Here is a 27743-nt window from a genome sequence, read left to right on the forward strand (position 1 = left end):
CGTCATGCGAGTCGTTATTCTGTCACTTTATGATTCAATGTTTACAAAACTCTTCCGTGATCCACAGACATGTAGATTAGCCTACAGTCCGCGCCGCAGAAATGGTTCATGTGTATAACTGCCACCCGTTCGCGTCGCAGCGCATCGTGCCAGCGGAGCAGGAGCCCGGGCTGGTGTGCTGCGGCGGCGGGGCGCTGTTCGTGGTGAGCGCCGGAGGCTGCAGGATCGAGGCGTACAGTCTCCGGGACCGGGAGGAGCAGGAGGGGGGGTGTCCGCTCATCTGCCGCTTCAGCACCGTGGGCTCGGTGCTCAGCATCCGACACAGCACTGTGGGTCAGTCACTCACTGCACTCGAACATCATTAGTGTGTGTGATCTCGTTAGTCTTTAACAGTAACGTTACATGTGCTGTAGCATGTTAGTCAACACATCAAAATAAGTGTAACCTTCACCATGGGACAAACAGTAACTAAAACATGATTTAAATGTGACATTATTACAAAGTGCACTTTATTTTAAAAGTGTACTTACAGTAAGTGTGTTAAGCTGCATTTTCTTTTATTAACATTGCATTGCCTCTAAGTGCAGTTGTTTAACTGTCACGGTACCGGGACGCCTAACTTTACTTCACTATATTTCTATTAAATCCTAATCTAATTATGGCAAATTATATATTTTTGGAAAGGTCTAAGACTTCTAATTAAATATTCGACCCCTGTTTTGTGTTAAAAATGATGTAGGAAGAGTAATTAATGAATTTATGACAAGAGTGCACCTAAAAAAATCTGCATCATAACAGGAGGTCTGACCTTTGTCACAAAAAGTTGATGCACCCACTTTTAATCATTGAAACTTCTGTTTTCATGCTAAAAGTTCATAGTAAAACATATAATCTAGTATTTTTCAATAAAAAATAAAAATTATAGTATAACATTATCCTCTAAAAATTATAATATATATGTATATATTATCCTCTAAAATATAATAATATTTTCTATCGCCTTTTTTTATTATATCACATATTTATCATAAATTAGGTATCATTTGAAAGCTTATAAACTCAGAATTCGTCCTGTGTAAACCATTTTATAATTGAACGTTGCGTTACCATAGAAACGGTACTTATTTTATGAGGCTCCTCCCCTTTTGGGCATCCATATTTCACAATTTATGATCAAAACCTTTTCTAATCTTGACAAAACACATATTGTCAGAAAGGTCTGAGTCTCAAGGTTCCAAAATTTGTGACAAAATTGATATTTGGACCGAAATGTATTAATTTGTTAAGGCAGAATGTACACAACTAAATTCAATGGAATTCAATGGCACCCGGTGGCTATTTTTGGTACTACGCCTAAACAAAATCTCATGGGAACTTCAATTTTTGTGATATCAACTTCAAATTTGGAACATAACTTGGTTAGATTTATGGCTTTGATTTTACAGTAATTTTAGAGTAAAAATATTTTGTAAAATATATATTTTATATAAAATAAAAAATATATAGTACAGTATATTTGATCTACTGTGAATTAAAACTTCCATAACTTTTTCATACTTTCATTTTTTGAAGTGTTTTCACTTCAGCAATAATCTGCTGAGTGTTTTCTTTAAAACAGGACCAAACTTGGGTATATATTCCAAAGCATTCTTGAATTACAACCATTTAAGTGTGAATAGATTTAATCATTCTCAAAAGGGGGGGGGGGGGGGGGTGACAGTTAAGGGGTTAAAACTTTAACATTTGAAGTTCAATGCAATTGTACATTAAATAAAATTAAGTGCACTTCTTTTTTCACAAGGGGCGCCAAGATGGTAATAGATGTTACTAATTATACGTTTATCATGCGATTTCATTTCATTTAAAATGATACCAATGGAAAACTGTGCAAAAACGTAGCTGTGTATACTATGGCACCATGTCTGAATGAAAACCATCACATTACAATAATAAAAACTTGCCATGAAAAGTGTGATTAGCATGGTACAGATAATGTGGTTCTTTATAGTACTCTTTCCTACAGTAAGTCTGCAGTCATGTATGTTTTTGAGTCAGTGGTGTTAGCCTGTTTTTGTTCTCAGGGGACTATCTAGTCACTATTGAAGAGAAGAACAAGGCCACTTATCTCAGGGCCTACACTAACTGGAGGTACCAGGCTGTGGAGAAGACTCGCGTCGGGGTGCGTCTGTTGGGTCACCTCCTGCGGGGCTCGTCCTTCCGCGGAGCTCCCAAAGAGCAGATGGAGATCATCGAGATCCCTCTGTTTGAGCCGCCGCTCTGTATGGCATGCTGCAACGTTACCGGTGAGAACACGCGCATACAAAACAAACACTATCAACTCCCTTTAGCATGGTTTTCCAAACTATGATGTTCTATACACTCACCTAAAGGATTATTAGGAACACCTGTTCAATTATCTAATCAACCAATCACATGGCAGTTGCTTCAATGCATTTAGGGGTGTGGTCCTGCTCAAGACAATCTCCTGAACTCCAAACTGAGTGTCAGAATGGGAAAGAAAGGTGATTTAAGCAATTTTGAGCGTGGCGTGGTTGTTGGTGTCTGAGTATTTCACAATCTGCTCAGTTACTGGGATTTTCACACAACCATTTCTAGGGTTTACAAAGAATGGTGTGAAAAGGGAAACACATCCAGTATGCGGCAGTCCTGTGGGCGAAAATGCCTTGTTGATGCTAGAGGTCAGAGGAGAATGGGCCGACTGATTCAAGCTGATAGAAGAGCAACTTTGACTGAAATAACCACTCGTTACAACCGAGGTATGCAGCAAAGCATTCGTGAACACACACAACCTTGAGGCGGATGGGCTACAACAGCAGAAGACCCCACCGGGTACCACTCATCTCCACTACAAATAGGAAAAAGAGGCGACAATTTGCAAGAGTTCAACCAAAATTGGACAGTTTGTTGCCTGGTCTGATGAGTCTGGATTTCTGTCGAGACATTCAGATGGTAGAGTCAGAATTTGGCGTAAACAGAATGAGAACATGGATCCATCATGCCTTGTTACCACTGTGCAGGCTGGTGGTGGTGGTGTAATGGTGTGGGGGATGTTTTCTTGGTACACTTTAGGCCCCTTAGTGCCAATTGGGCATCGTTTAAATGCCACGGCCTACCTGAGCATTGTTTCTGACCATGTCCATCCCTTTATGGCTACCATGTCCCCATCCTCTGATGGCTACTTCCAGCAGGATAATGCACCATGTCACAAAGCTCCAATCATTTCAAATTGGTTTCTTGAACATGTCAATGAGTGCACTGTCCTAAAACGGCCCCCACAGTCACCAGATCTCAACCCAATAGAGCATCTTTGGGATGTGGTGGAATGGGAGCTGGATGTGCATCCCACAAATCTCCATCAACTTCAAGATGCTATCCTATCAATATGGGCCACCCTTGCTAAAGAAAGCTTTCAGCACCTTGTTGAATCAATGCCACGTAGAATTAAGGCAGTTCTGAAGGCGAAAGGGGGTCAAACACATTAATAGTATGGTATTCCTAATAATCCTTTAGGTGAGTGTATATCCATAGCCTAAACACCTGGGTTTAACACTTCAGACAAGTATAACATTACAAATATATTGAAGAAGTTCAGACAAATGGGACGTCTCCCAAACACCATTGTTAAAGCCAGAAGTCAACATGTCAGGCTGCTGATGGATTCTCAAACTGTGTCCCGATTCATAGGCTGCGTCCTTCCAAGGTCGGTCGGACCGAGCTTAGTAACGTTTGTACCGGAGTTATATTCAACTGTCTGAAAACTAAACAGGATTCACAACGTAGTGGTTAGATATTCGAGTGAGTTGAAACTTGCAGGGGTCGACGCTAAGGATTTTCTTTTTTACTGTCCCCACACCAAAAAAGTAATTAATAATTCAAATAAAACAGGATTAGTTATTGCTTTGATTGTTTTTGGCCCATAACTTAAGCCAAAACAGTTTTGTGTAAATATAGCTGTTTAAGTGTATGATGGCATGAAAGAGAACTCAATTCAGCATTCGCTCTGTCTGAGAGGGGCTTTCTAGGCGCAAGCTCCGGATGTGTGTTGAATTGAGTTCTCTTTCACATCTTCTTGTGCAATATTTTGATTGGCAAGGCTTAAAAACATGTGCAAATGCTAAACTTTTGGCCCTATAGGGCATGTGACAGTTCGATCGAGTGTCATTTATGCATTGTGACCCAACAATACTTGCAATAAGGAGTGTAATCTAACATTTTCTCAAAAAAAAATTAAAAATACATGTAATCATCACAGGTGCCCAATGACTCTTGGGATAGGCTAGGCTAGGAAAGGTTTAGAATTGGGACGTTTGTCACGCCGCTTTGATGCATTCGGCCTTCGGAGGATTCGGCCACTGAATCGGGCCTACCTACCCGGGTTCACATTTACCTGAGATGCATGCAACTGAGTCCTCTGTTGCTCTAGGTGATCTTCTAGTGGGCTGTGCCAAGAGTTTGGTGGTCTTCAGTCTGAAGCGGCAGACGCTGAGCGAGCAGTTCTCTGTGCTGGACTTCGAGAGGGTCCTTATCCTTCACATCCAGGGCTGGAGCCCGTCTCAGGTGGCCTTCTGTGCTGGATACGTGGCCCTTCAAACGGAGCTGGAGGTGCTGGTGGTGAAGCTCACCCCACGGCAGAAGAGCAGCCAGGACAGCACAGCAGAGCAACACTCACTGCTGCCAGAAGATATCATGCCTGAAACCAGCTTAGATGAAGATGCAGGTATAATCACTTCGCCTCTCTCCTCTCCCATTGTTTCCTTTCTCTTCACTGCACTCGTTGCATGCTTAGTTAGTATAATAATCTGATGTTTAGTTAAAGTAATGTGTTTGTTACAATAAAGGAGTAGTTCACTTAAAAAAAAAAAAAGTTTTGCTGATAATTTACTCACCACCATGTCATCCGAGATGTCCTCGTCTTTCTTTCTTCAGTCGAAAAGAAATTAAGGTTCTCCATATAATGGACTTCAATGGGAACCAAACGGTTCAAGGTCCAAAAGACAGTTTCAGTGCAGCTACAAAGGGTCCTTGATAAGACCCTTATTCATCGTCTGGTGTCGTTTAAAGCCGCACTGAAACTCTCTTTTGGACCTTGAACCGTTTTGGTTCCCAATGAAAATATACTTTGTGCTTATCTAGACAGTAGAAACCACTGGCAGATCTCTATGATCTACTTTGGCTTGCAATGCTTTTGGGAAACGAGTTACAAAGGTGTTATTTCCTGCATTTTATATATGTTTTTTATTTCTAGAGATGAAAAAAGATGGATTCAGCCCCCTCCATGAGCAAGAGGACTTCTTTCTGTTCCCGAAGCATCAGGAGATGTTGGGTAATGAAGCCCGGGAGTGTGGCATCTCTCTGGTTCTGGAGTGGACTGGAATGGAGGCGGAGAGCCGAGGAGACATGAGCGTGGTTTACATCTTATTCAGGTATCATGAAGAGCTTAAGAAATGAGCTGCTTTCTGAATGTGGTGTGTGTGTTTGTCAGATGTCACCTCTCTAGTTTGCCCTGTCTAGGAGGTTTGCGCCTGATTTCTTCCAAGGTTGCAGTGTTGAGGAGACACATTTGCATTCCCTACAGCTCCACCCCACGTTTACTGGTAAGTTAACACTGAGTGATATATAACACTATATATATTAGGGCCGTCAAACGATTAATCGCGATTAATCGCATCCAAAATAAAAGTTCGTGTTTACATAATATATGTGTGTGTAGTGTGCATAATTATTATATATATATGTAAATACATACACATGCATGTACATTTAAGAAAAAAAATTATTTATTTATGAAATATTTATATATAATATAAATTATATATAAATCTATATGCAGTATATATACATGCAAATATTTCTTAAATATATACAAGCATGTGTATGTATTTATATATACAAAATAATTATACACAGTGCACCCACATATATTATGTAAACACAAACTTTTATTTTGGATGCGATTAATCGCGATTAATCGTTTGACAGCCCTAATATATATATATATATATATATATATATACACACACACACACACATATATATATATATATATATTAGTGCTGTCAAACGATTCAAATATTTAATCGCGATTAATCGCAATAATGTCATAGTTAACTCGCGATTAATCGCACATTTTTATCTATTCTAAATGTCTTTTGATTTCTTTTTGTTAGATAAATTTTTTTTTATTTTAATGCTCTTATCAACATGGAAAAGTGGATTGGCTTGTTCAGTGCAAATGTTTTTTTTTATTATTATTGAAAACAACATTGGAATAGTGCTCAATTTCTCACACAATGTAACACTGTCTATCAATAAAAGGGTGAAAGAAATACTGACGAGGTCCTGATATTGAAGAGGGGGTGGAGAATTCGCGTCACCTGTGTGTGTTTGCTTGGTCATCATCAAGTGGTGTTTCAGACTGGACGTGCTGCGATGATGATAGCTCAGTTCACAACGACAAAACACACAGATCACTTGATCTTGTCAATGGGACAATTTGGCAACTTTTTAAAAGTAAACTTTCCATTCAGAATCTTCTAACGGCAACCATTTCGGTGTCTCGCGCTCGTCATCCACTCAAAACGTAACGTTACTATTTGGCCGGCTCGCAAGTCGAAACGAGTGTGTGCGGCACAAAACGTCCTCACACTGCGCTCTGAAACCCATTCATTTCAATGGCTTGCGCCGCGCGAGGACGTTTTGTTGCTTCTTTGACCAAAGCGCAAGCGGATCTAGACCGGAAACAAAACAACAGACACTCCGCACACACACGTTTCGGCTTGTGAGCTGGCTTTGAGTGGATGACGAGCATGAGACGCCGAAATGGATCAGGACGCATGCCTCGTCCCGTTGCAAAAGCATGTGAAAAAACTACAAAGTTTGCTAGGACAAAAAGACTGTTAATCGCGCGATAAAAAAATGAATGCCGTTAAAATGGGTTTGCGTTAACGCCGTTAATAACGCGTTAAACTGACAGCCCTAATATATATATATATATATATATACATATATCATATGTGTTTTGTGCCCTTTCATTTTTAGTTTTTTCAATAACCACGCATAAACGATATTCTCTCAAATATACAAACATGTAGATACATGTTGCTCACATATTACGGTAGCCCTGTTTGTGCTAAATAGAGCGTAATTTCACCTGTGCCATTAATATGTTTATAAGCAACATAAAAATGCACAAATGTCAGGGCATGTCAGAACATCTCAAGGACCCCAAATATACTTTGGTCCCCAGGGGGTTAAAGAATGCATTAGTAATGTCCACAACACAATTACTCTTTGTCATTTTGTCTTTGACTTAGACTTTGACTTTGTCTTTTTCTTAAACTTTGTCCGTTTGCGCTCTGGAGAAGCATTTAGTCTTTCCGCTTGGAAATTCCTCCATGTAAATAGCGAATCCGCCGTGGCACGAGCGCAACTGGCTTTGAAAGGGAATGAGAGACGAGGCTCTGATTGGTTTATTGCATGTTACGCCCCAAACACACCCATTACTCATTAAGAGAATAGAGACAACACTTTATGTTTTATGCGCTGGGAGCGCCGACCATTTTTCCCGTCGTTAAACTAGAAAAAGTGGTTTCGGACTCGTACTAAGTGCACTGGACCATGTGCTTAGATCCTTAAAATCGTGTGATACAGTGTGTAAAACAGTGAGCTTCGTTCACTCACACACACTTCTCTCTGGTAAACAGGTAAACAGGAAGAAGCCTCCATCTCCAAAGTTGGGGAACCTACTTGTATGTTTGTTTTCTTCTCGTTGCCGAACACCGGCTACATGTACAGCTTGAAGAGCGCGGTGGAGCTCGTGTCTACCTACCAGTACCCAGAAAAGACCCACCAGGCTGTGCTTAGTGACCAGTTCCTCTACATCATCACCAGGTAGGGCGGATACACTCCCGCTGTCCACTGTACACATGCGGCTCTTCTTGACACATAAACTAAGGTTAATAATTGCTTCTTTGTCTGCTGTGATGCAGTACATAGTGAGAGGAATTATTATGTATTATTCCATAGCTCACTGTGATTGGTCAAATGTTGGCATTTATATTTATATATTTGTACTAAAGAGCAATGTATTCAACATTAAGTTCTCAATGTAATGGAAGTAATGAGAGATCTTTTCTGCCATGTTTTGATATACATCTGAGCAAAACGGATTATCATAAATTGAAAAACATGTAGGATGGGGACTTGGTTCAATTTATCTGTCGTTGATTGAATAAAGGCAAATCTTAAACTCACTATGAAGTCAAAGCTGACAGTTCTTGTTTTTTTATGGGATATTGCAGTATAGTATTTATTATTAATTATTTATCGTGCACATCTATATTCATGTTCTGTAATCTTGAATCAGAGTAACTTCCTCTTCTCTTCTCTGATGACGAGGGCGGGGCTATAACCTGTCACTCACATGAGATCTGACAATAGCAAATCACAACCATTCAATCAACTCCACACAGACAGAATCAAGCCCCGCCCACATCTGTTCTTGTTCATAATCCGTTTCACTCAGATGTACGGCACAACAGGGGAGAAAAGACCAGCGCAACTTCAGTCTCATGAAGACTTTAATGCAAGCTTTCAGTTGATTGTTAAAATGGGGTGGGTTTATGCAGACAAAATGATCCGGCATATGTTAATAGAGAGTAGTCTGTGATGTCAATGAAAGATGAAGTTATGACATTTTAAGTTTAAAATTACAAGGCCAAAAAACAAGTCGTTCATAATAGCATGCATCTAGAAAATTTCCGTTTCATGTCGACTTTTAGCATAAAACAGAGGAGTTGGTCTTAATAGTTTGTGGTTATGTTTACTGTAGGAATGCTCTCCAGTGTTTCACCGTCAGGTGCAGTGCGGTAGCGGCTCGGGTCGATGACCCATACATCGACACCACCATGAAGGTAACACAAGTCATCATGGGTTCCCCTGTTTTTGTATATTTTCTAGGTACGGTCTTCAAACTCAGTGCTACCATTTAAACCCCTCAGTGAAGTGCTTCGAACTTGATTGATACATAATGTGGCTTGTGTGCTATTACTGTACGTCAGATTTTCAACTACCAGATCAGACAAAATGTCTGAAAATATACCGTAAACCTATTCAGAAGGAGGGGAAGTCATATCTCGACAGCGTGGTCACATTACATAAAATTCCCAACTGCACGGATTCCTATTGAAATGGCTGGATTTCGCCTTTAATCTGAATCCGGTAATGTGACCGCATCGTTAGGACGGGGGCTTTTTGAGCCTGGGAACCACATAGGAAGACGCTAAAGCCACTTTTACACCGTCGGGCCAAACCATTCTCATTGCATAATTATTTGATTCTGTGGCGATCCGACTCAGCCATTACGGACGGTATCTGACGGTATGAGATGTAAATAGTCAGTTGATGTCAGTTTCCCGCTGGATCACGCTCCCTCGGCCGGACTGAGTGGCAGAAGAGACTCTAATCTGAACACTTTCAGTAACGAGTAACTATTTCCAAACCAGTAATCAGATTAAAGTTACTTATCTAAGTTACTGTGCATTACTATTTTTTTGTCATTTTCTTTAGTAGAAATGATGGCTGGCATGCGATATGAAACAGAAATGTGTGTGAGAAGGCAAAATCACGATACACCCCTTCCATCTCCCAGTTATCCTTCCCGTCCAGATCCAATGCTACCACATCTTTAAATTACTATTAGTATTATCTTAAGTTAACATTATAAAATACAACAAAACTAGTTGAGCAATTCCAGCGTGGATGTGAAATTTGAGGTAAAAAACAGAAAATGCATTTAATACCAGTATATTGAAACGTCCATACCTCCTTTGGACATTAGAAAAATATCAGTCTACACATGCGTTTTATATTTAATAGGTGGTTTGCAGTCACGTGATTGTGTTGGCGCGCGGAATGCAGATGGAGGGCAAGGAGTGAATGAACGAGATGGAGGAAAATCCGTGCTGTACTACTTTAGACGCTATTACAAGAGAAATATATAAACAGAAAATCGAAATATATGTTGGACGTCATCCTTACGTTATGAAGAGGACCGATTTTCAACTGAATTGAGAGATTTGCCTGCCATCGAGGCTGTAGACTTACAGACATACTTTGACTTTACAAAGTTCAGAAACTGATACGTTACATGAACAGCCACATAAGTGTATTTAAACACCTGAATAAGCCACATAAATAATGTATTAACTCACATTTGATGAAGTGATCACTGCGCACACACACACAGGCATTTTCCCATTCGGCTCCTCCCGACCGCAGACGTAGGTTTGCAAGGCATTTTTCCCAGTGTTTTTCTGTCAATTTCTTGTATTTTCCACCCTTATGAAAAACAACTTTGGGCACACGATAAAAACTCCTCGTGGTTTGACCGATTTGAGCAACCATAAACGACGCAAAACATAGGCATTTTGAGTGTGTTATAGTGCTTCCTAATGTAGAAAATCACTTCCTGCCCTCCATCTGTTTTTCGTGAAAAACGTCACGTGAAAACAAGCTATATCCATTACGGACATGACACAACAAACGTTAACTTTTAGGTTAAAAAAGTATAACAAGTAATACTACCCACCGGATGAAGAAGAGTTTGGCTAATCTCCGCAGAACATAAAATGTTCATTTTGTCTTATTTTTCGTGTACGCATTTATGAAGGAAAAACAGTGTTACGTGACCGTTCCCCATTGTGGACTTGACCGCTTCTGAAAGCGGCACTGAAAGACTGCTTTAAAACGTTCACATCAAATATAAAACACAAAGCCTTTCATTTGAATTTGGTTTTTATGAATTTGGTTTTGTATTAATTGTATCTTCATTTTAATAAATGTTTCATCGACCAATTGCCTGGATTTAATAAGAAGCAAATATAGCAGACAATAGATAATCACAACACGGAGGCGCCACTCGTCTCACGAGTCATAAATGAACCGAAACACATGTAAGGCCAGAAACCACTCATATTGACTCCAGAAGCAGTTGTCTGAATATCTGAGCGCTGTCCCATCAGGCCTGTCCGCCGTCCACGATGGAGGTATGCGCTCTGAGGATCCAGCTCTTCATCGGACTCAAGGTTCTCTGTCAGGATGGAAATCATATTGTTCTCCTGACAGCAGCGGACGTGGACAGCAAAGAGGACATCGAGAGATCAGCCCGCAAAAACACGTACGTGTGCTTGTTCACCATCACTGTTCAACACGTTTATATCCTGATTACGGAAATGAAATGTTTTTCTCTTACGGTTTGACTGCTTGACACTTTCAGTATGACGTTGCTGTTTGGTAGTGCCCTGTGTAAATGGCCTGTAACTCTTATTGTAGTGAATCGAGGGAACTCAGGGCCCTGACAGGCATTTTAGTAGCTGTAGGTCTAGAGCCGTCCTCAACGCAGACTCTGGAAAGCCTTCTGTCCAGGTCCTTCCTGTAAGTTAGCGAGTAGCATGATGCTAACAGTGGGCCGCTCTGAAACAAGCCCTTACACTCCTCCTAACCCACTGTGAGTGTTACCTGCATGCAGTCGTTCATAACAGTCGTGACTTCATCATAAATGAGACAAGAACCTCCCACTATGGTTCATGACTTCCTTTTATTTAGAAAATGCTATATAGCTGAATTTAACCAACCACAGCTGTACTAATCCCACAACCCCTTTCAGTCCGGCATTTTAACAAGTAATTAGTTTTCCCTCCATTTAAAGGGGTCATGACATTGGAAATCAAATGTGCCTTGATCTTTTGATATATAAGTGGTCTTTATTCTTTTAAAACACTCTGCAAGATTTATATAGATTAAAACATCCTCCTCAGTATAAACATAAAGAAAACGGCTTGTTTTGATATCGTGAGATCTATGAACCCCTCCAGAGCAAGACATCAAGACAACAGTGTGTTTCGTCTCTATACAGACTTGGTTTATTTGAATGGTGTCCTGTTCACATCAGAGGATTATTTGTTTGTTCGGAGCATTTTTTTTTTGTATTCGAGGCACAGTAACTAAATTGTGACAGTTGAAGCAGCGACTATATTGGATCTGAGATCAGCTGCATTACAAACCATAATTAAATGATTTCATAATGCTCTGTCTGCAAATGGCGTTTTTTTGAGACTGTTTCCTATGCAGTGACGTTAGCCAATTATAACAGTGGCCATTTACTGAGTAGCCTTAAATGATTTTCGCCATAAAAACCGACCCTTTCATATATATATATATATATATATATTTTATATTTATATATATATATACATATGTATATATGTGTATATATATATATATATATATATATATATATATATTAGGGCTGTCAAACGATTAATCACAATTAATCGCATCCAAAATAAAAGTTTGTGTTTACATAATATATGTGGGTGCACTGTGTATAATTATTTTGTATATTTATAAATACACACATGCATGTATATTTAAGAAAAAAATATTATTTATATATAAAATATTTATATATATAATATAAATTATATATAATTTTCTATACAGTATACACATGAAAATATTTCTTAAATATATACAAGCATGTGTGTATATATATATACTGTATATATATATATATATATATATATATATATATATATATATATATTAGGGCTGTGCAAAAGTTAATTGTGATTAATCGCATCCAAAATAAAAGTCTGTGTTTACATAATATATTTGTGTGTGCTGTATATAATTATTTTTTATATATAAATACACACACATGCATGTATATATTTAAGAAAATATGTTATTAATATATAAAATATTTATATTTATATAATATAGATTATGTATTTATAAATATATACAGAATTTAAGCGCAAATAATTCTTAAATATATACATGCATGCATAGGTATTTATATATACAAAATAATTATATACAGCACACACAAATATATTATGTAAACACAGACTTTTATTTTGGATGCGATTAATCGCAATTAACTTTTGCACAGCCCTAATATATATATAAAATTCTTATACAGTGTCCACCCACATATATTATGTAAACACAGACTTTTATTTTGCATGCGATTAATTGTTTGACAGCCCTAATATATCTGAATTTCTATATATATATAGTGCAAAAAAACTTGATTAACATTATAAGTGAAACTTGAGGAACATATAAAATAAAATACATCATGACCCCTTTAAGTGTGTTTTATTGGTATTATTTGTTAAATGTCCTAGAATACTGACAAAAGGTGCAGTCACATTAGTGAAATTTCATTGAAATTCATTAAACTTTTGTGGGCAAAACTGGTCTATTTTCAATAGTGAAGTATGAAGCACAGTTAAACAGAAATCACTTTTAAAGCAAGCGGCTTTCTGTTGGTCAACTACGAAAATAGAAACATCTTCAGCGCTACATATAATTCCAGATGGCTGTTGATTCCTATTGACTGCATTTCGCCCAAAAAGAATAGTAAATGTGACGGCACCTTAATTTCAGAAAACCGAGCAGTAAATGCAACGGTGCTGTTAGGATTAGGACCTTTGACTGTTGTCATTGTCTTCTATATTCCTCAGATCCAGGAAGATCTCCATCTCCAAACCCACAGAGCCGACGGACAGCGGCCACGGCTGGAACCTCTATGTCATCACTTCTGTGTCCACACTGCAGCTCTACAGAGAAATAGTACTGGCGCTTCAGATATGATTCGATTATCACAAACTCTTTTAGAGCCAGGCTGAGATGTTTATATTGTTATTCTTACACTTGGACAGGAAGAGACTGTCTGATTGACATGTAAAGTGTCCAACTACAGTTATGAGTGGGCATATCTGCCGCTAATGGCACAGAAATTACACATGCAGAAAATATGTTATTAAGGCTAATTTGCTTAAAGGGATACTCAACTTTTTTTGGAAATAGGCTCATTTTACCACTCCCCCAGAGTTAAACAGTTGAGTTTTTACCGTTTTCGAATCCATTCAGCCGATTTTCTGATATTTAGAAGAATATCAGTAACCAGACAGTTTCTGGTCTCATTGACTTCCATAGTAGGAAAAAATATACTATGAGACCAGAAACTGTCTGGTTACTGATATTCTTCTAAATATCAGAAAATCGACTGAATGGATTCGAAAACGGTAAAACTCAACTGTTAAACTCTGAGGGAGTGGTAAAATGAGCCTATTTCCAAAAAAAATGGAGTATCCCTTTAAATAAAACTTACTTTGACTGTGACTTTTATGTGAACACTGTTGATATTTGAAATCAACCAAATCAAACACACCCCTCCCTTCATTGCTCCGCCCCTAAAAATGCACAAACATGCAATGTAAGATTGGATGACTCTTTTAACATAGCAGAAGGGAAGATGACTGATGAACGACAAGGAAGCAAAACGAACATACAGTACACAAGAGTATTTACTAGCAAGAGTTGGTTGTTAGTGGCCAGAAACAACAAAAAGACTGTTTTTTTTAATTATGAAGTCTGTATGTTAACATATTCCCTCCTGGCTTTGATTCTTTGTGTCAAACCAAAAATGTAATTGTGTGAAAATGAAGTTAAACCATTAAAACAGAATCCAGGAGAAAAAAAATCTGAAAACATTTGAAATTTGGGGGAAATAATGCTGAATTTGGGGAAAAAATAACCGATTTCAAAGGGGTTTCATGATTTCAATTGATCAGAAATGCTTTTTATGACTTAAATCTTATTTATTAATTATAAATGAATAAAAAAATAATAATAATTTGGGAGAAAACCAAACAGATTTTCTGCATGTAAACGTTCCTCATTGTTTCCATCAGGTGGAATACAGCAGGAGATACGAGCAGTCGAGCCCGTCGTCTCAGAGCTGCGTTCACCTGCTGAGCGAAGGTCACCTGCTCCTGCGCACGGCCCTGCAGCGGGGGGGCCCTGACCCCGACCCCGACCCCGAGCCTGCGGAGAGAAGAGCGCAGCTGCAGCAGGCCTTTCAGGAGAGCTGCGCTCACTTAGGAGACTGCTTCAGCAGGTCCGCTGCGTGCTCTGATCACATCAAGTCAAGTCATTTATATAGCGCTTTTAACAACGTGGATTGTTCCAAAGCTGCTTTACTGTGACAATAGGAAATTACAGAAACAGAGATTGTTTTGGCTTTATGACAGTGACCACTAACCATTAACTCGGGCTAATATGGTCATACTTCCTGGTTCTGGTAAGAACTCGAGCTGCTGCGTTTTAAACTAGCTGAAGTTTGTTTATTAAGCGTGCAGGGCGACCACCCATACGAGCATTATATTTTTAAGATGGAAAAATGCGGTTTTACATATTCTGATGGGGTCAGTCATTATCTGTATGTCATGTTTCATTCGCAGGTTTGATAAGAAGGACTATCATCTGGCTCTTCCGTACTATAAGATGTCAGGCCTCAGTGTGACTGATGTCATTAAGAGGAATATGTCCATGAGCAGCTCCTCAAACGGTTACGGCAAAGGCTTTCTCTTCTTCCTGAAGCATTCGATCTATGAGGAGAACATGGAGGAGCTTAGCAAGGTACTGAAGGAAACACCTGTGTCTCACACATGGACATTTTTGATGTAGTGTTTGCTTAAATACAATTAAAACGTTCCTGTCTGCATGTGCATAAAGTTTCAGTTATTATACGTATTCACGAATTTGCTTGTTAGGATACGCAAATGCTTATATAGAAATGTAATAATCTCAAAATGGCCTTAAAATCATCTGATACGGGGGCTTTCAAACAGGGAGACTCATAGGGTCTGTCACATTTATTGATTTTTAGTGCTGTTAAAGTTTGAATTTGATATGATTACCGTTTTATTTTGCTGGGACTGAAATCAATAGTTTTATTTTATTTATTCTATTGATAACCAAGGTTTTAACAGTAATATAGAAACATTTTATTTGATTTGAAAGGTTTATACAACTATAACTATATGTGCAACTATCATTATTCTAACAATACATTCACTGTCAACTAAATACAAAGTTTTATAAATACATTTAATTATCTTTAGTATAATGACAATATAGAATAAAATTATTTAATGTGGCGGAAAACTTTTACTAATAACTATTTTCTAATAGTATAAATATATTTATACACAAAATGCACAGCTGCCGTTATATTTAAGTGAGTCCCTCACAAAAGGATCACATGTTGGAGATTCTTGGGGTGAAAAAGTCTGATGTTAAAGAAAATGAGGGATGAGTCTGAAAGATTTTTTGTGGTTATTAAAGGGATACTCCACTTTTTTTTGGAAATAGGCTCCCTCAGAGTTAAACAGTTGAGTTTTATCGTTTTCGAATCCATTCAGCCGATTTTCTGATATTTAGATGAATATCAGTCACCAGACAGTTTCTGGTCTCATTGACTTCCATGGTATAATATAGAAGTCAATGAGACCAGAAACTGTCTGGTTACTGATATTCTTCTAAATATTATATTTGATAAATATATATATTTGAAAACGGTAAAACTGAACTTTTTAACTCTGAGGGAGCCTATTTCCAAAAAAAGTGGAGTATCCCTTTAAAATACTGCCATAAATGCTGTCGATCCAGCTCAACTTGTACTGCACCTGGAATATTGAATTAATTAATTAATTTAGGCAACATTTACGGTTCCCTTATGACCTGCAGATTTGCATAGCACAAACACATTTGACCAAAAGTGGATCTAAAATGCACAGATTGACCTCTTGTCTGAACTCAAAAAGCACACAAACTTAACAGCTGTACTGTTTGCAGTTCATAACATAACATTCATAACATTAGTTTCATGAATTTCTTAATTGGTTAAGAATAATGAAATTACACAAAATGTTTGTGACAACCGACCTGTATCGTGTGTGTGTGTGTGTTGCAGGACATGGCTGATAAAGTCCTGGAGATCTTCAGTGTGGCTGAACCTGCTCAGCTTGCTCATGTTGTGAGCAGCCCGTCCATGCTGAAGGCCGACCCTGCCGGGGCCATTGCCCTCCTGAGGCAGCTGGAGGCCCCCGGGGCCCCGTCCATCACCCTGTCCCTGTGTATCGCCTCCCTGGCCCTGTGGGACGGGGACCTGCACACTTACAGCCAGCAGATGGACCGCCACGCTGAGGTATTTCAGGAGGAATGGGTTCCCATAATGTTTAAAACTAGACTTTTATATTAAAAATATTGCGCAGACTCTATGCAGCATTGTTAGTTTTTTGTCCCAGATCTGTACGTAATCCCTCTGAAAACTCTAAACACACTCAAGTACAGCACACACTGTTTTCTGAAGGAATATACAGACAGCGACGCTTACAGAGTGGACCTTTACTGTCACTTCACAATCATGGAAAGCAGGTCGGAAATGTATGGTTTTATGGTTAATTTGCCCCCAAAATCAAGATATGGGCTCAAAAAAAAACTGCATACTAGCTGACGATACAACTTTATCACACTATTTTTTCCATAGAAAGATATGGTAAAAGTAGTAGGAGTAGTATCCTAGTATTGAGACTTTCTTTGAAAGTCTTGTCTCATACTCAATACAGTCTTGGTCTTGGTCTTGACTTGGGATCAGTTTCGGTGGTCTTGACTACAACACTTTGTTTACGAATTCATCAATAGTGGTGTTTGGTTCCTGAATAAATCCACATTTAAACAAATTAGTTGAGCGGATGATTAAATGACCCATTCTTAAAATAACAGGCTTTGTTCTTGAATGAATCAGTCCTTTTGAACAAATCAAATGAATAAATGACTCACTCATTAGTGAGCAGCAGTTTTAGTTTCATGTAAAACACTTAGTTTTCCCATCATTTCATATTTCAATATACGTAAAAAATGTTGTTAAATATAAACGTTGAACAAAATGTTAATCTCACATAGTTTATGTAATTGAAATTGAAGTTTCAATCGAATCGAAAGCGAATCACTTTGGGATATTTAAAAAGAATCAACTTGTATTTAATTCATACATTGAAGACAATTCAGTGTTTTATTTTTACATTAGATTATTACATTTCTAAAGTATTTCTATCTACAGGTTAAACGAATGCTAACAAAAACAAAATGCTAACAAAAACGGCTTTATCGTCATATAAACCTTTATCGTGATAACCTTTCTTATCATTTTTGGTCATATCGTGTTTGTTTTTCCTGACCCTGTGAGTGACTTTATGTTATGTTAATTCTCTGCCGTCTGCAGATGCTGCAGGTGTACGGCTTCATCGAAGAGCCCAAACTACTGCTCCACGGCAGAGGCAAGGCGGTTCTGCCCACCACACTGGCCCGCCACCTGCGCGACACACACAAGGGGCTGCTGGTGGCGGCGGTCGTGGCTCTGCACGAGAACAGCAAGATCCGACTGGAGGAGGCCGATCTCTTCTTCCAGGTACACACAGAGACTCAGAGAGTGTTTCTGTCCGTGTCATTCTCATAGCCGTGTGTGTTCATCTCTCTCTCAGGAGCTGTGTAAGGATGGCGTTGTGGTTGAGAGCAGTCCTCAGTTACTGGTGGACTTCTGGGAGGCTCTGTTAGTAGCGTCCTCTCTTGAATCCATCATCCAAGAGCTCCTCTTCCGTCTCACGTCTGTCTATATCGACCGCATCACATGCAGAGAGCACTCCGGCGTCAAAGCCCTCAAAACGGCAGAGGATCTGGTGAGCAAGATAACCTACCTTACACGGTTCTAGGTGATCACTAGAGTGCTCAAACTGGGGTCCAAGGATCTTCAGTGGGCCACAAGAGAGTTTAGAGAAAACCAGTGAAACAAATGGATAACAAAACATAAGATATAAAGAATAATAAGGGTCCGAGAATAGAGCCCTGGGGAACACCACAGAGTAATCTAGCTTTATTAGAATAGAAACCCTTTGCACAAACAAACTGTCTTCTATTGGAAACTTAATTTGTATTTAGTATCATGAAAACCTTATTTATACAGCTTTTCCAGCACCACCTCTCTCTCTAACGGAGTAGTTCTTCATTTGTCGGACTGTGGAGTTTGATTGGAAAAAAAAAAAAATTCGATTGGACAGAGTTTTTGGACAGACGATTAAAACCCGGGGCGCATAAACAGTGCGGAAAACGACAGTACAACAATATGTTTCTAAATATGCAAACTGTTTGTTGTGATTTCAAAATAAAAGTTCTGAGTTCGTGTGTTTTGATGTGTATGTCCTTGTTCAAGAAATTACAGTGGCTGTAGCATTTCTATCGCACAGAAGTGGCTAAATATTAAATATTATTTGGACGTTTGAATTAAATGTTGTTGATATGGCCGATAGTAAACAAGGATTTGATCATGCTGTAGTGTTACAACAACAATAACCGGGCATTTGTATTATTATGTATTTTTGTCATTTTAAAGCCTATTGTTCACTTAGGTCCATTTTTATTACCACAAAAAAAAGATCAGATTACTTAATCGTCAAAATTATCGGCAAATTACTCCATTACAAAAATATTTGTTACTAACGGCCCTTGATCAAAATGCACCTGCATGGTTTTGCATTTTGTGACTTTCAGTCGAATAAAACTGAAAATAAATCTTTTCCAGTCATATATTTCTTCATTGAAGATTTTTTTTTAAATAGTGTTAAAATATCGTCTCGTTGTCGTGAACTCAATATCGTGTCGTCACACCCCTAATAAAACATAAGGTCCCACTTTATATTAAGTGGCTTTAAGTACTATGTACTTACATTGAAATTAATAATTTGATACAATGGACTTATTGTGTTCATACATGTTTTTACATTGTACTTATATTTGAAAAATACCAGCATGTAATTACAGCTATAATTAATTTATGTAATTACACAGTTGACCCTAAACCGACCCATACCACCACACCTGTCCCTAACCTTACCCGTATCACACCTCAATAGCAGCAAAAGTGTTTTACAAAACAACAGGAATACGTTGTACTTATTTTTCGATGTAAGTACATAGTACTTAAAGCCACTTAATATAAAGTGGCACTAAACATAATTTCCAAACAACAAAATTGTGTCGAATGTCTTGTAACTTTGGAAAAGCACTTGACTCAAGCAACAGTAATAATTGAGCCACAAATCATTATATTCAAATTATTTCTTGTGACCCTGAAGACTGGAGGAATGATGCAGAAAATTCAGCTTTTTTCACAGGAATATATTTCAGTTTACAATATATTATAATAATTCACAACATTACTGTTTTTACTGTATTTTTGGTCAAATAAATTCAGCCTTGGTGAGTAGAATTGACTTGATTAAAAATATTAAAACAATCCAAACATTTGACCAGAAGGGTATTTTATATTTTCTTTTGCTGATTTTCTTTGTTTTAGTGTGCATAATGGTGCAGGAAATGTTGGCTTAGCAAACAGATAGCACAGTTAGCCTGTAAGTGACGTTAGATCTCAAGTAAATGAGTAAATGACATCTTTAATTACTATAGCTTGGAAATGGTATTTAAAGATAGTTAATTTTCCTCATCAAATGTTTCTTTATATCCAGATAAACTCCTGTTCTCATTATGGGACGTTGTATCCGTGGGTGAGCATCCTGACGCCTGTCCAGCTCAACGTCACCTATGAGCACCAGGAGGACCTACTCAAACTTCAGGTGTGTACTCATGTATTTCTCTCTGTTCGTCTAGCAACACCATTAAATAACACACATTAATATCCAGGAGCTCTATGAATTGCAGCCAGAAGAGCTGAAATAAAGTTTGGCCCTGTGTACACTGAAAAAAAGTGTTGTAGGATTCACTTTGAAACCGTTTTCATCCAGAAATTGAAACACTGAATTAAACATGACATTTTGAACGGGTTATGAATTAGAAAATAGAAATGATATTTTCTTGTAAAACAATCCCATAATCTTTGTTTTATTTACAACTATGAAAAATCACTTTTACAGTGTTCACGAACCTCGGCTCGACAAATAATTTCGGTAACATTTTACAATAAGGTTCATTAGTTAACTTTAGTGAATGTATTAACTAACAACGAGCACTACATTTGTTACAGTATTAATCTTGATTTCTTTCTTCTTTGGATCTGACAGGATAAATGTATAAAGTTGTGTGTAAGTAAAGTTTTGGCTCTTGTGTTCCCCTTCAGTCTCTGCTGTGTGGGCCGACGCTGGAGGTCTCCTCCATCCTGCCTCTGCTGGAGCAGCTGTCGGACTCCAACGCCACCGGCCTCAGCATCCATGTGCTCTGCGCCACCAGACTGGGCCAACACCACAGCTCCATCGACAGGCTTCTGGACCGATGCCCACGAGCCATCATCTCCTACGCCAACCACGAGCTGCAGAACGACAAACTGGTGACACGCGATACGCCATGAGTCGTGCTTCCACACATGCTGGCCTTGATTTGTCAGAACTCAACATTGCCGGCCAAAGTGTCATAAAAATTGATGAAAAATACCATTCTGAATGGATTCACAAACTGTTTTCCACTGCTACTTTCCTAAAATGTCTGTCCGAACTTCACTGAAATTGATTCAAATCATATTCAGACTCATGAAGGACAATAACTTAAATGATAATGATAAACATGCAGTTTTTTAAAACCCTTCTGAATGTAAAAGAATAGAAGTCCACAACACAACCGTAAGGATACAAACAAACGATATCGTTGGAATCACTTTCAGCTGATGAACTATAAAACCATAAACAGCCAATCAGAATCCACCGGACTCTAGAGAGCTCGAGCATTTAAAACTGCAGCACTTGCAGTTTGGGCTTGGGCCCTAAATATAGCTGCAAGCATTGATTACGGGCCCAATTTGGCCCTTCATCGCTGCTTACATATATATATATATATATAAAGCCGGTGGCACCACCACCCTGGTGCCTTTAGGGTTATTGTGGATGACATGCAAAAACTTAAAGGAGTAGTTCATTTAAAAAAAAAAAAAAAAAACTTTTGCTGATAATTTACTCACCCCCATGTCATCCAAGATGTCCATGTCTTTCTTTCTTCAGTCAAAACGAAATTAAAGAAATTAATTTTTTTTATTAATATATACTGTAACAAACGTAGTGCTCATGGTTAGTTGATACATTAACTAATGTACCTTATTGTAAAGAGTGAGTGTTATCTTTATATTTATTGTTCATTCATGTGAACAGGCCTTGAAGGTATGGCCACATCAGCAAAATATTAGCTACATTTTGCCAGGATTTGGCGAGCCAAAGAAGTATTAGAATGATTATTAGTACTAGTTATGGTATGCTAGTATGGTATGCTAGGGCTTTCATGTCAGTTTTTATGTTGGTTTACTGTCCGCTGAGTGAGTTTTCCGTCTCTCCCTCCAGCCTCTGTGGTGGCAGAAGCTTTTCCCTGAGGTGTGTGAGCGGATGAGGACAACAGGAATCCACAACGCCGTCCTCCTCTCAGCACTCAAAGGTAGCCGCCGCTTTAAGCCACTGGATGCCCAACACAACGCACTGAACTAAAGCGATTCTGCTCTTTTCTTCCACAGAAACTCTGCTTGTGGCGGCCCGAGAGCTGAACCCGTTGGAGTTCCTGGGCTTGTTGCCGGATGATGGAACGGCACACTTTTTCCTGCCACATCTGCTTGAATGTTGCCAATGAAATCTCATGACACTGGCATTTATTTTAGACAATCTGTGAATCAACACTAAACCTGTTTAAAGACAGGATCCGGATTTACAGTCGTCCTGCTGCTTTGAATGCTGATTACCAAAGACTGTCATGTGTCCTTTGACTGCTGTGAACTATATGTTACAATCATTCATAAAGTCTGGAATGTTACAAGTTTACTTAAAAAAAAAGTACTGCCTTGTTAAATCAGGATAAATATAAACTGCAAAATATGCTGATGTTCAATTGTTAAATTACAAGTGTTTTTTTAAAAGATTTGTTAGGCTTGCACTGATTTTTTTAAATGTATCTGAAATATGTGTGCACATTACCCACAATGCATCTCATCTCATTTCATCTGATTTTCAGAATGAACATTTTAAAGTGCCCTTTTTTGTTTATTAAATTATATTCAAATGTGCAGATCTGTAAACATGCTCTTCCCTTTAAACAATCATATTTTAAAGCTTCTGTAACATTATTCAAATGCTAACAACTACCAATTCCCAATCTCATTTTTTTATTGTAATGCTAACAAGATATTTGTCACATTTAAGTAAAATAAGTCATGTAAGCACAATAAAATAGTTATGAAGAACTACAAGTGTTTATTTAGAAAATTCATGGGGAAGTATTGAAAACAAACTTCCTGTTACAAGCTCATTTTAACCGCTACCAAACAAACCCAGGAACCTCTTCTTCCCTAAAAGAAGAAAGAAAACGATATCATTCAGTGTGTGTTGCTGGTAAAATGTACTCAATTTAATCACAAAACAAACATTTGTGTAATTAGACTTTTCTTGAGTTCTTGTGTCAACAACCCTGTGTGACAACATGCCCCGCTCTGCCCTTTAGCTTTACATAACAGGGTAGTAAAATATGTTTCTTGCACTAAATTTCTTAAACGGATCTCAGACTTGTACTTGCTGTCCATGTTATGGTGACTCACCGTCTTTTTCGAGTACGGTGTATGTGGTCTGCATTCCGGCCTGGATGTGGTCGGTGACGTGACAGTGCAATAGCCATGTGCCAGAGTACAGCGGACGCATGGTCACTGTCTGGAACGTCCCGGGGAATAAATCAAACACGTCTGCCCGATGTGTGCCACTGATCTGCAGTAAAAGCCAACAGACATCACTCTGCTGTTCTGGAAGAGTTCTTCAGTTTCTGGTGAGTGTGTGTGTGTGTGTGTGTGTGTGTGTGTGTGTGTGTGTGTGTGTGTGTGCGTGTGTGTGTGAGTGAGTGAGTGAGTTGTTGGGTGGGTGGGTGATCCACAATAAAAGCCAACATGTCTCACTCTGCTGCTCTGGAAGAATATTTTGTGTGTGTGAGAGTGAGTGGTTGGCTGGGTAAGTGAGTGAGTGAATGAGTGGTTGGGTGGGTGAGTGAGTGAGTGAGTGTGTGATTGAGTGAGTGGTTGGGTGGGTGAGTGAGTGTGTGAGTGTGTGAGTGTGTGATTGAGTGAGTGGTTGGGTGAGTGAGTGAGTGGTTGGGTGGGTGAGTGAGTGGTTGGGTGAGTGAGTGGTTGGGTGGGTGGGTGAGTGAGTGGTTGGGTGAGTGAGTGAATGAGTGGTTGGGTTGGGTGAGTGGGTGATTGAGTGAGTGGTTGGGTGGGTGATTGAGTGAGTGAGTGCGTGGTTGAGTGAGTGGTTGGGTGGATGAGTGAGTGGTTGGGTGAGTGAGTGAATGAGTGGTTGGGTTGGGTGAGTGGGTGATTGAGTGAGTGGTTGGGTGGGTGGGTGGGTGAGTGAGTGGTTGGGTGGGTGAGTGAGTGAATGAGTGGTTGGGTGGGTGATTGGGTGAGTGAGTGAATGAGTGGTTGGGTTGGGTGAGTGGTTGGGTGGGTGATTGAGTGAGTGAGTGCGTGGTTGAGTGAGTGGTTGGGTGGGTGAGTGAGTGGTTGGGTGAGTGAGTGGTTGGGTGGGTGGGTGAGTGAGTGGTTGGGTGAGTGAGTGAATGAGTGGTTGGGTTGGGTGAGTGGGTGATTGAGTGAGTGGTTGGGTGGGTGATTGAGTGAGTGAGTGCGTGGTTGAGTGAGTGGTTGGGTGGATGAGTGAGTGGTTGGGTGAGTGAGTGAATGAGTGGTTGGGTTGGGTGAGTGGGTGATTGAGTGAGTGGTTGGGTGGGTGGGTGGGTGAGTGAGTGGTTGGGTGGGTGAGTGAGTGAATGAGTGGTTGGGTGGGTGATTGGGTGAGTGAGTGAATGAGTGGTTGGGTTGGGTGAGTGGTTGGGTGGGTGATTGAGTGAGTGAGTGCGTGGTTGAGTGAGTGGTTGGGTGGGTGGGTGAGTGAGTGGTTGGGTGGGTGAGTGAGTGAATGAGTGGTTGGGTGGGTGATTGGGTGAGTGAGTGGTTGGGTGGGTGGATGAGTGAGTGGTTGGGTGAGTGAGTGAGTGAGTGGTTGGGTGAGTGAGTGAATGAGTGGTTGGGTTGGGTGAGTGGGTGATTGAGTGAGTGGTTGGGTGAGTGAGTGAATAAGTGGTTGGGTGAGTGGGTGGGTGAGTGAGTGAGTGAATGAGTGGTTGGGTGGGTGAGTTAATGAGTGGGTGGGTGAGTGAGTGAGTGAATGAGTGGTTGGGTGGGTGGGTGGGTGGATAAGTGAGTGAGTGGTTGGGTGGGTAAGTGAGTGAGTGGTTGGGTGGGTGGGTAAGTGAGTGAGTGGTTGGGTGGGTAAGTGAGAGAGTGTTTGGGTGGGTGGGTAAGTGAGTGGTTGGGTGAGTGATTGGGTGACTGGGTGAGTGAGTTAGTGAGTGTGTGTGTGTGTGTGAGTAAGTGGTTGGTTGGGTGAATGAGTAAGTGAGTCTGTGAGTGAGTTGTTGGTTGAGTGAGTGTGTGAGTGGTTGGGAGTGTCAGTGAGTGAGTGACTGAGTGAGTCAGTGAGTGAGTGGTTGGTTGGGTGAGTGAGTGAGTTAGTGAGTGTGTGTGTGTGAGTGAGTGGTTGGGTGAGTGAGTCGGTGGGGGATTGAGTGAGTCGGTGGGTGAGTGAGTGAGTGAGTGAGTTATTGAGTGTGTGTGTGAGTGAGTGGTTGGGTGAGTGAGTGGTTGGGTGAGTGAGTGGGTGGGTGAGTGAATGAATGAGTGGTTGGGTGGGTGAGTGAATGAGTGGGTGGGTGAGTGAGTGGTTGGGTGAGTGAGTTAGTGAGTGTGTGTGTGTGTGTGAATGAATGTTTGGGTGAGTGAGTCGGTGGGGGATTGAGTGAGTCGGTGGGTGGGTGGGTGAGTGAGTGAGTGAGTTAGTGAGTGTGTGTGTGAGTGAGTGGTTGGGTGAGTGAGTTAGTGAGTGTGTGTGTGTGTGTGTGTGTGTGTGTGAATGAATGTTTGGGTGAGTGAGTCGGTGGGGGATTGAGTGAGTCGGTGGGTGGGTGAGTGAGTGAGTGAGTGAGTGAGTGAGTTAGTGAGTGAGTGTGTGAGTGAGTGGTTGGGTGAGTGGGTGGTTGGGTGAGTGAGTGGTGGGGTGGGTGAGGGAGTGGGTGGGTGGTTGTGTGGGTGGGTGAGTGAGTAAGTGAGGAGTGTGAGGGGTTGGGTGGGTGAGTGACTGATTAGGTGAGTGGTTGGGTGTGTCAGTGAGTGAGTGAGTGAGTGTGAGGGGGTGGGTGAGTGAGTTAGTGGTTTGGTTTGTGGGTGAGTGAGGGAGTCAGTGAGGGAGGTAGGAATGGAGGGATGCTTTACCTTGTAGTCAAAGCTATGGCCGTGGAAGTGTGCAGTATGTATGTCCACTTCATTTCCCATTCCCATCAGATACCAGTACACTTTCTCACCGACCTTCATGGTCAGGCCTTTAAGGTTGCCATAGACTAAACCATTGATTCCTGTAATAAACAAAGGAATAACCATTAGTTATACATTAGAGCTTTTAATAATAATAATAACAACAAGAACATTCATTGAATTTTAATGCTGAAGCAATGCAATGATGCTGAGGCAAGGGATTTCTCAGAGTGAGTCTAACAGAGCTAACAGTTATCTTTATTCTAACAGTTACTTAGAACATTTTAGCATGCTAATCCACTCCATGAGAAGAACTCATTTAGAACTTATTGACTGTAAAATAAGTAACCTCGTCCTCAAAGACCATGACCAAATCAATGGTCAGCCCAGAACACATTAAACTCACCATGCATTTTGTTGCTTTCGATAAACTCCTCATCCTCCTTCAGTTCTTTTGAAGGGGTTTTAACGTGAGCTTTGATGTTGTCATCCAGATACCAAGATTCATTCTCATCAAAGACCATGAAGAGCAGAGCAAACTCCTCAATCTCTTTCTTCAGCCCCAGTGTACGAGCCAGGCTCTTCTTGCAGATGACCAGCGGCCCGATCAAACCACTGTACATGTCCTGCGCAGGAAGAAATGAGATTTACATAGATTAAAAACATTTGACACCATGGGTCATAATATTGTTCTATAGATATAATTATGCAACCATCTAAGATGCCTTCTTTTGACAAAATTCATTACAACTGCGATTAATGCATTTCATTGAAAAATAAATGATCCAAGATGGTGGACAGTCAAGAGAAAATAAATACAATAACAATTCACCAGATAATGAAAAGTATAATGAATATATTCAGAAACAACTGAGTGGAGATTCCTGTGCACTTTGAATACAGACTTTCAATTTCAGGATGCTGCATGAATTTGTTATGAACTTGTACAATCTGTGTGGCGTGATCAGATTGTATACAATAACCTGCAAATTATAGTATATAAATTCATACGACTTCACAACCAAAACAGAATAGTTATGAATGTTTAATGTATGGTCTGTCTCCTATGCACTCTCAGAAAAAAAGGAACAAAAGCTGTCACTGGGGCTGTACCTTTTCAAAAGGTACACTTTTGTACCCAAAGGCTGCATATTGTTACCTTAATTAGCACCTAAAATGTACATATCAGCACCTGAAATTTACACTAGCACCTAATATGTACATATTAGCACCTGAAATATACATTTACCACCTAAAATGTACATATTTCCACCTAAAATGTAAATATTAGGACATAAAATGTAAATATTAGCTTCTGAAATGGACATACAGTATTAGCGCCTAAAATGTACATATTAGCACCTAAAATGTACATACTAGCACCTAAAATGTACATATTAACACATAGAATGTACTTATTAGCACCTAAAATGTGCAAATTTGCACATAAAATGTACTTATTAGCACCTAAAATGTACAA

General features: G+C 39.6%; 2 protein-coding genes across 3 annotated transcripts in view; one reads left to right on the forward strand and one right to left on the reverse strand.

Annotated features, from left to right (window-relative positions):
- Window positions 1–23158, forward strand: hps3 (HPS3 biogenesis of lysosomal organelles complex 2 subunit 1). 2 transcript variants are annotated; one of them, XM_089118229.1, is made up of 19 exons: window positions 1–333; window positions 2082–2303; window positions 4445–4738; window positions 5267–5444; window positions 5533–5615; window positions 7725–7911; window positions 8852–8933; window positions 11043–11197; window positions 11353–11454; window positions 13554–13662; window positions 14787–14992; window positions 15336–15513; window positions 16850–17083; window positions 18161–18346; window positions 18420–18614; window positions 20457–20564; window positions 21065–21271; window positions 22269–22359; window positions 22436–23158. In XM_089118229.1, the coding sequence occupies exons 1-19, from the start codon at window positions 102–104 to the stop codon at window positions 22546–22548; spliced, it is 3162 nt and encodes a 1053-aa protein (XP_088974355.1). In that variant the 5' UTR covers window positions 1–101; the 3' UTR covers window positions 22549–23158. The 2 variants fall into 2 exon arrangements, with proteins under 2 accessions (XP_088974355.1, XP_088974358.1); XM_089118232.1 differs by lacking the exon at window positions 11353–11454.
- cp (ceruloplasmin) overlaps window positions 23143–27743 on the reverse strand; it is a 17462-nt gene continuing 12861 nt past the window's right edge. The window contains exons 17-20 of the mRNA XM_039657179.2: window positions 26670–26889; window positions 26225–26364; window positions 23507–23669; window positions 23143–23260 (exon numbers count right to left, since the gene is read on the reverse strand). Of these exons, the coding sequence (XP_039513113.2) occupies window positions 23223–23260; window positions 23507–23669; window positions 26225–26364; window positions 26670–26889 (561 nt within the window). The 3' untranslated portion in view covers window positions 23143–23222. The remainder of the gene's footprint in view (window positions 23261–23506; window positions 23670–26224; window positions 26365–26669; window positions 26890–27743) is intronic.

This window comes from Pimephales promelas, chromosome 2, assembly GCF_988280905.1.
Source record: "Pimephales promelas chromosome 2, fPimPro1.hap1.1, whole genome shotgun sequence".
NCBI classification, from domain to species: Eukaryota; Metazoa; Chordata; class Actinopteri; order Cypriniformes; family Leuciscidae; genus Pimephales; species Pimephales promelas.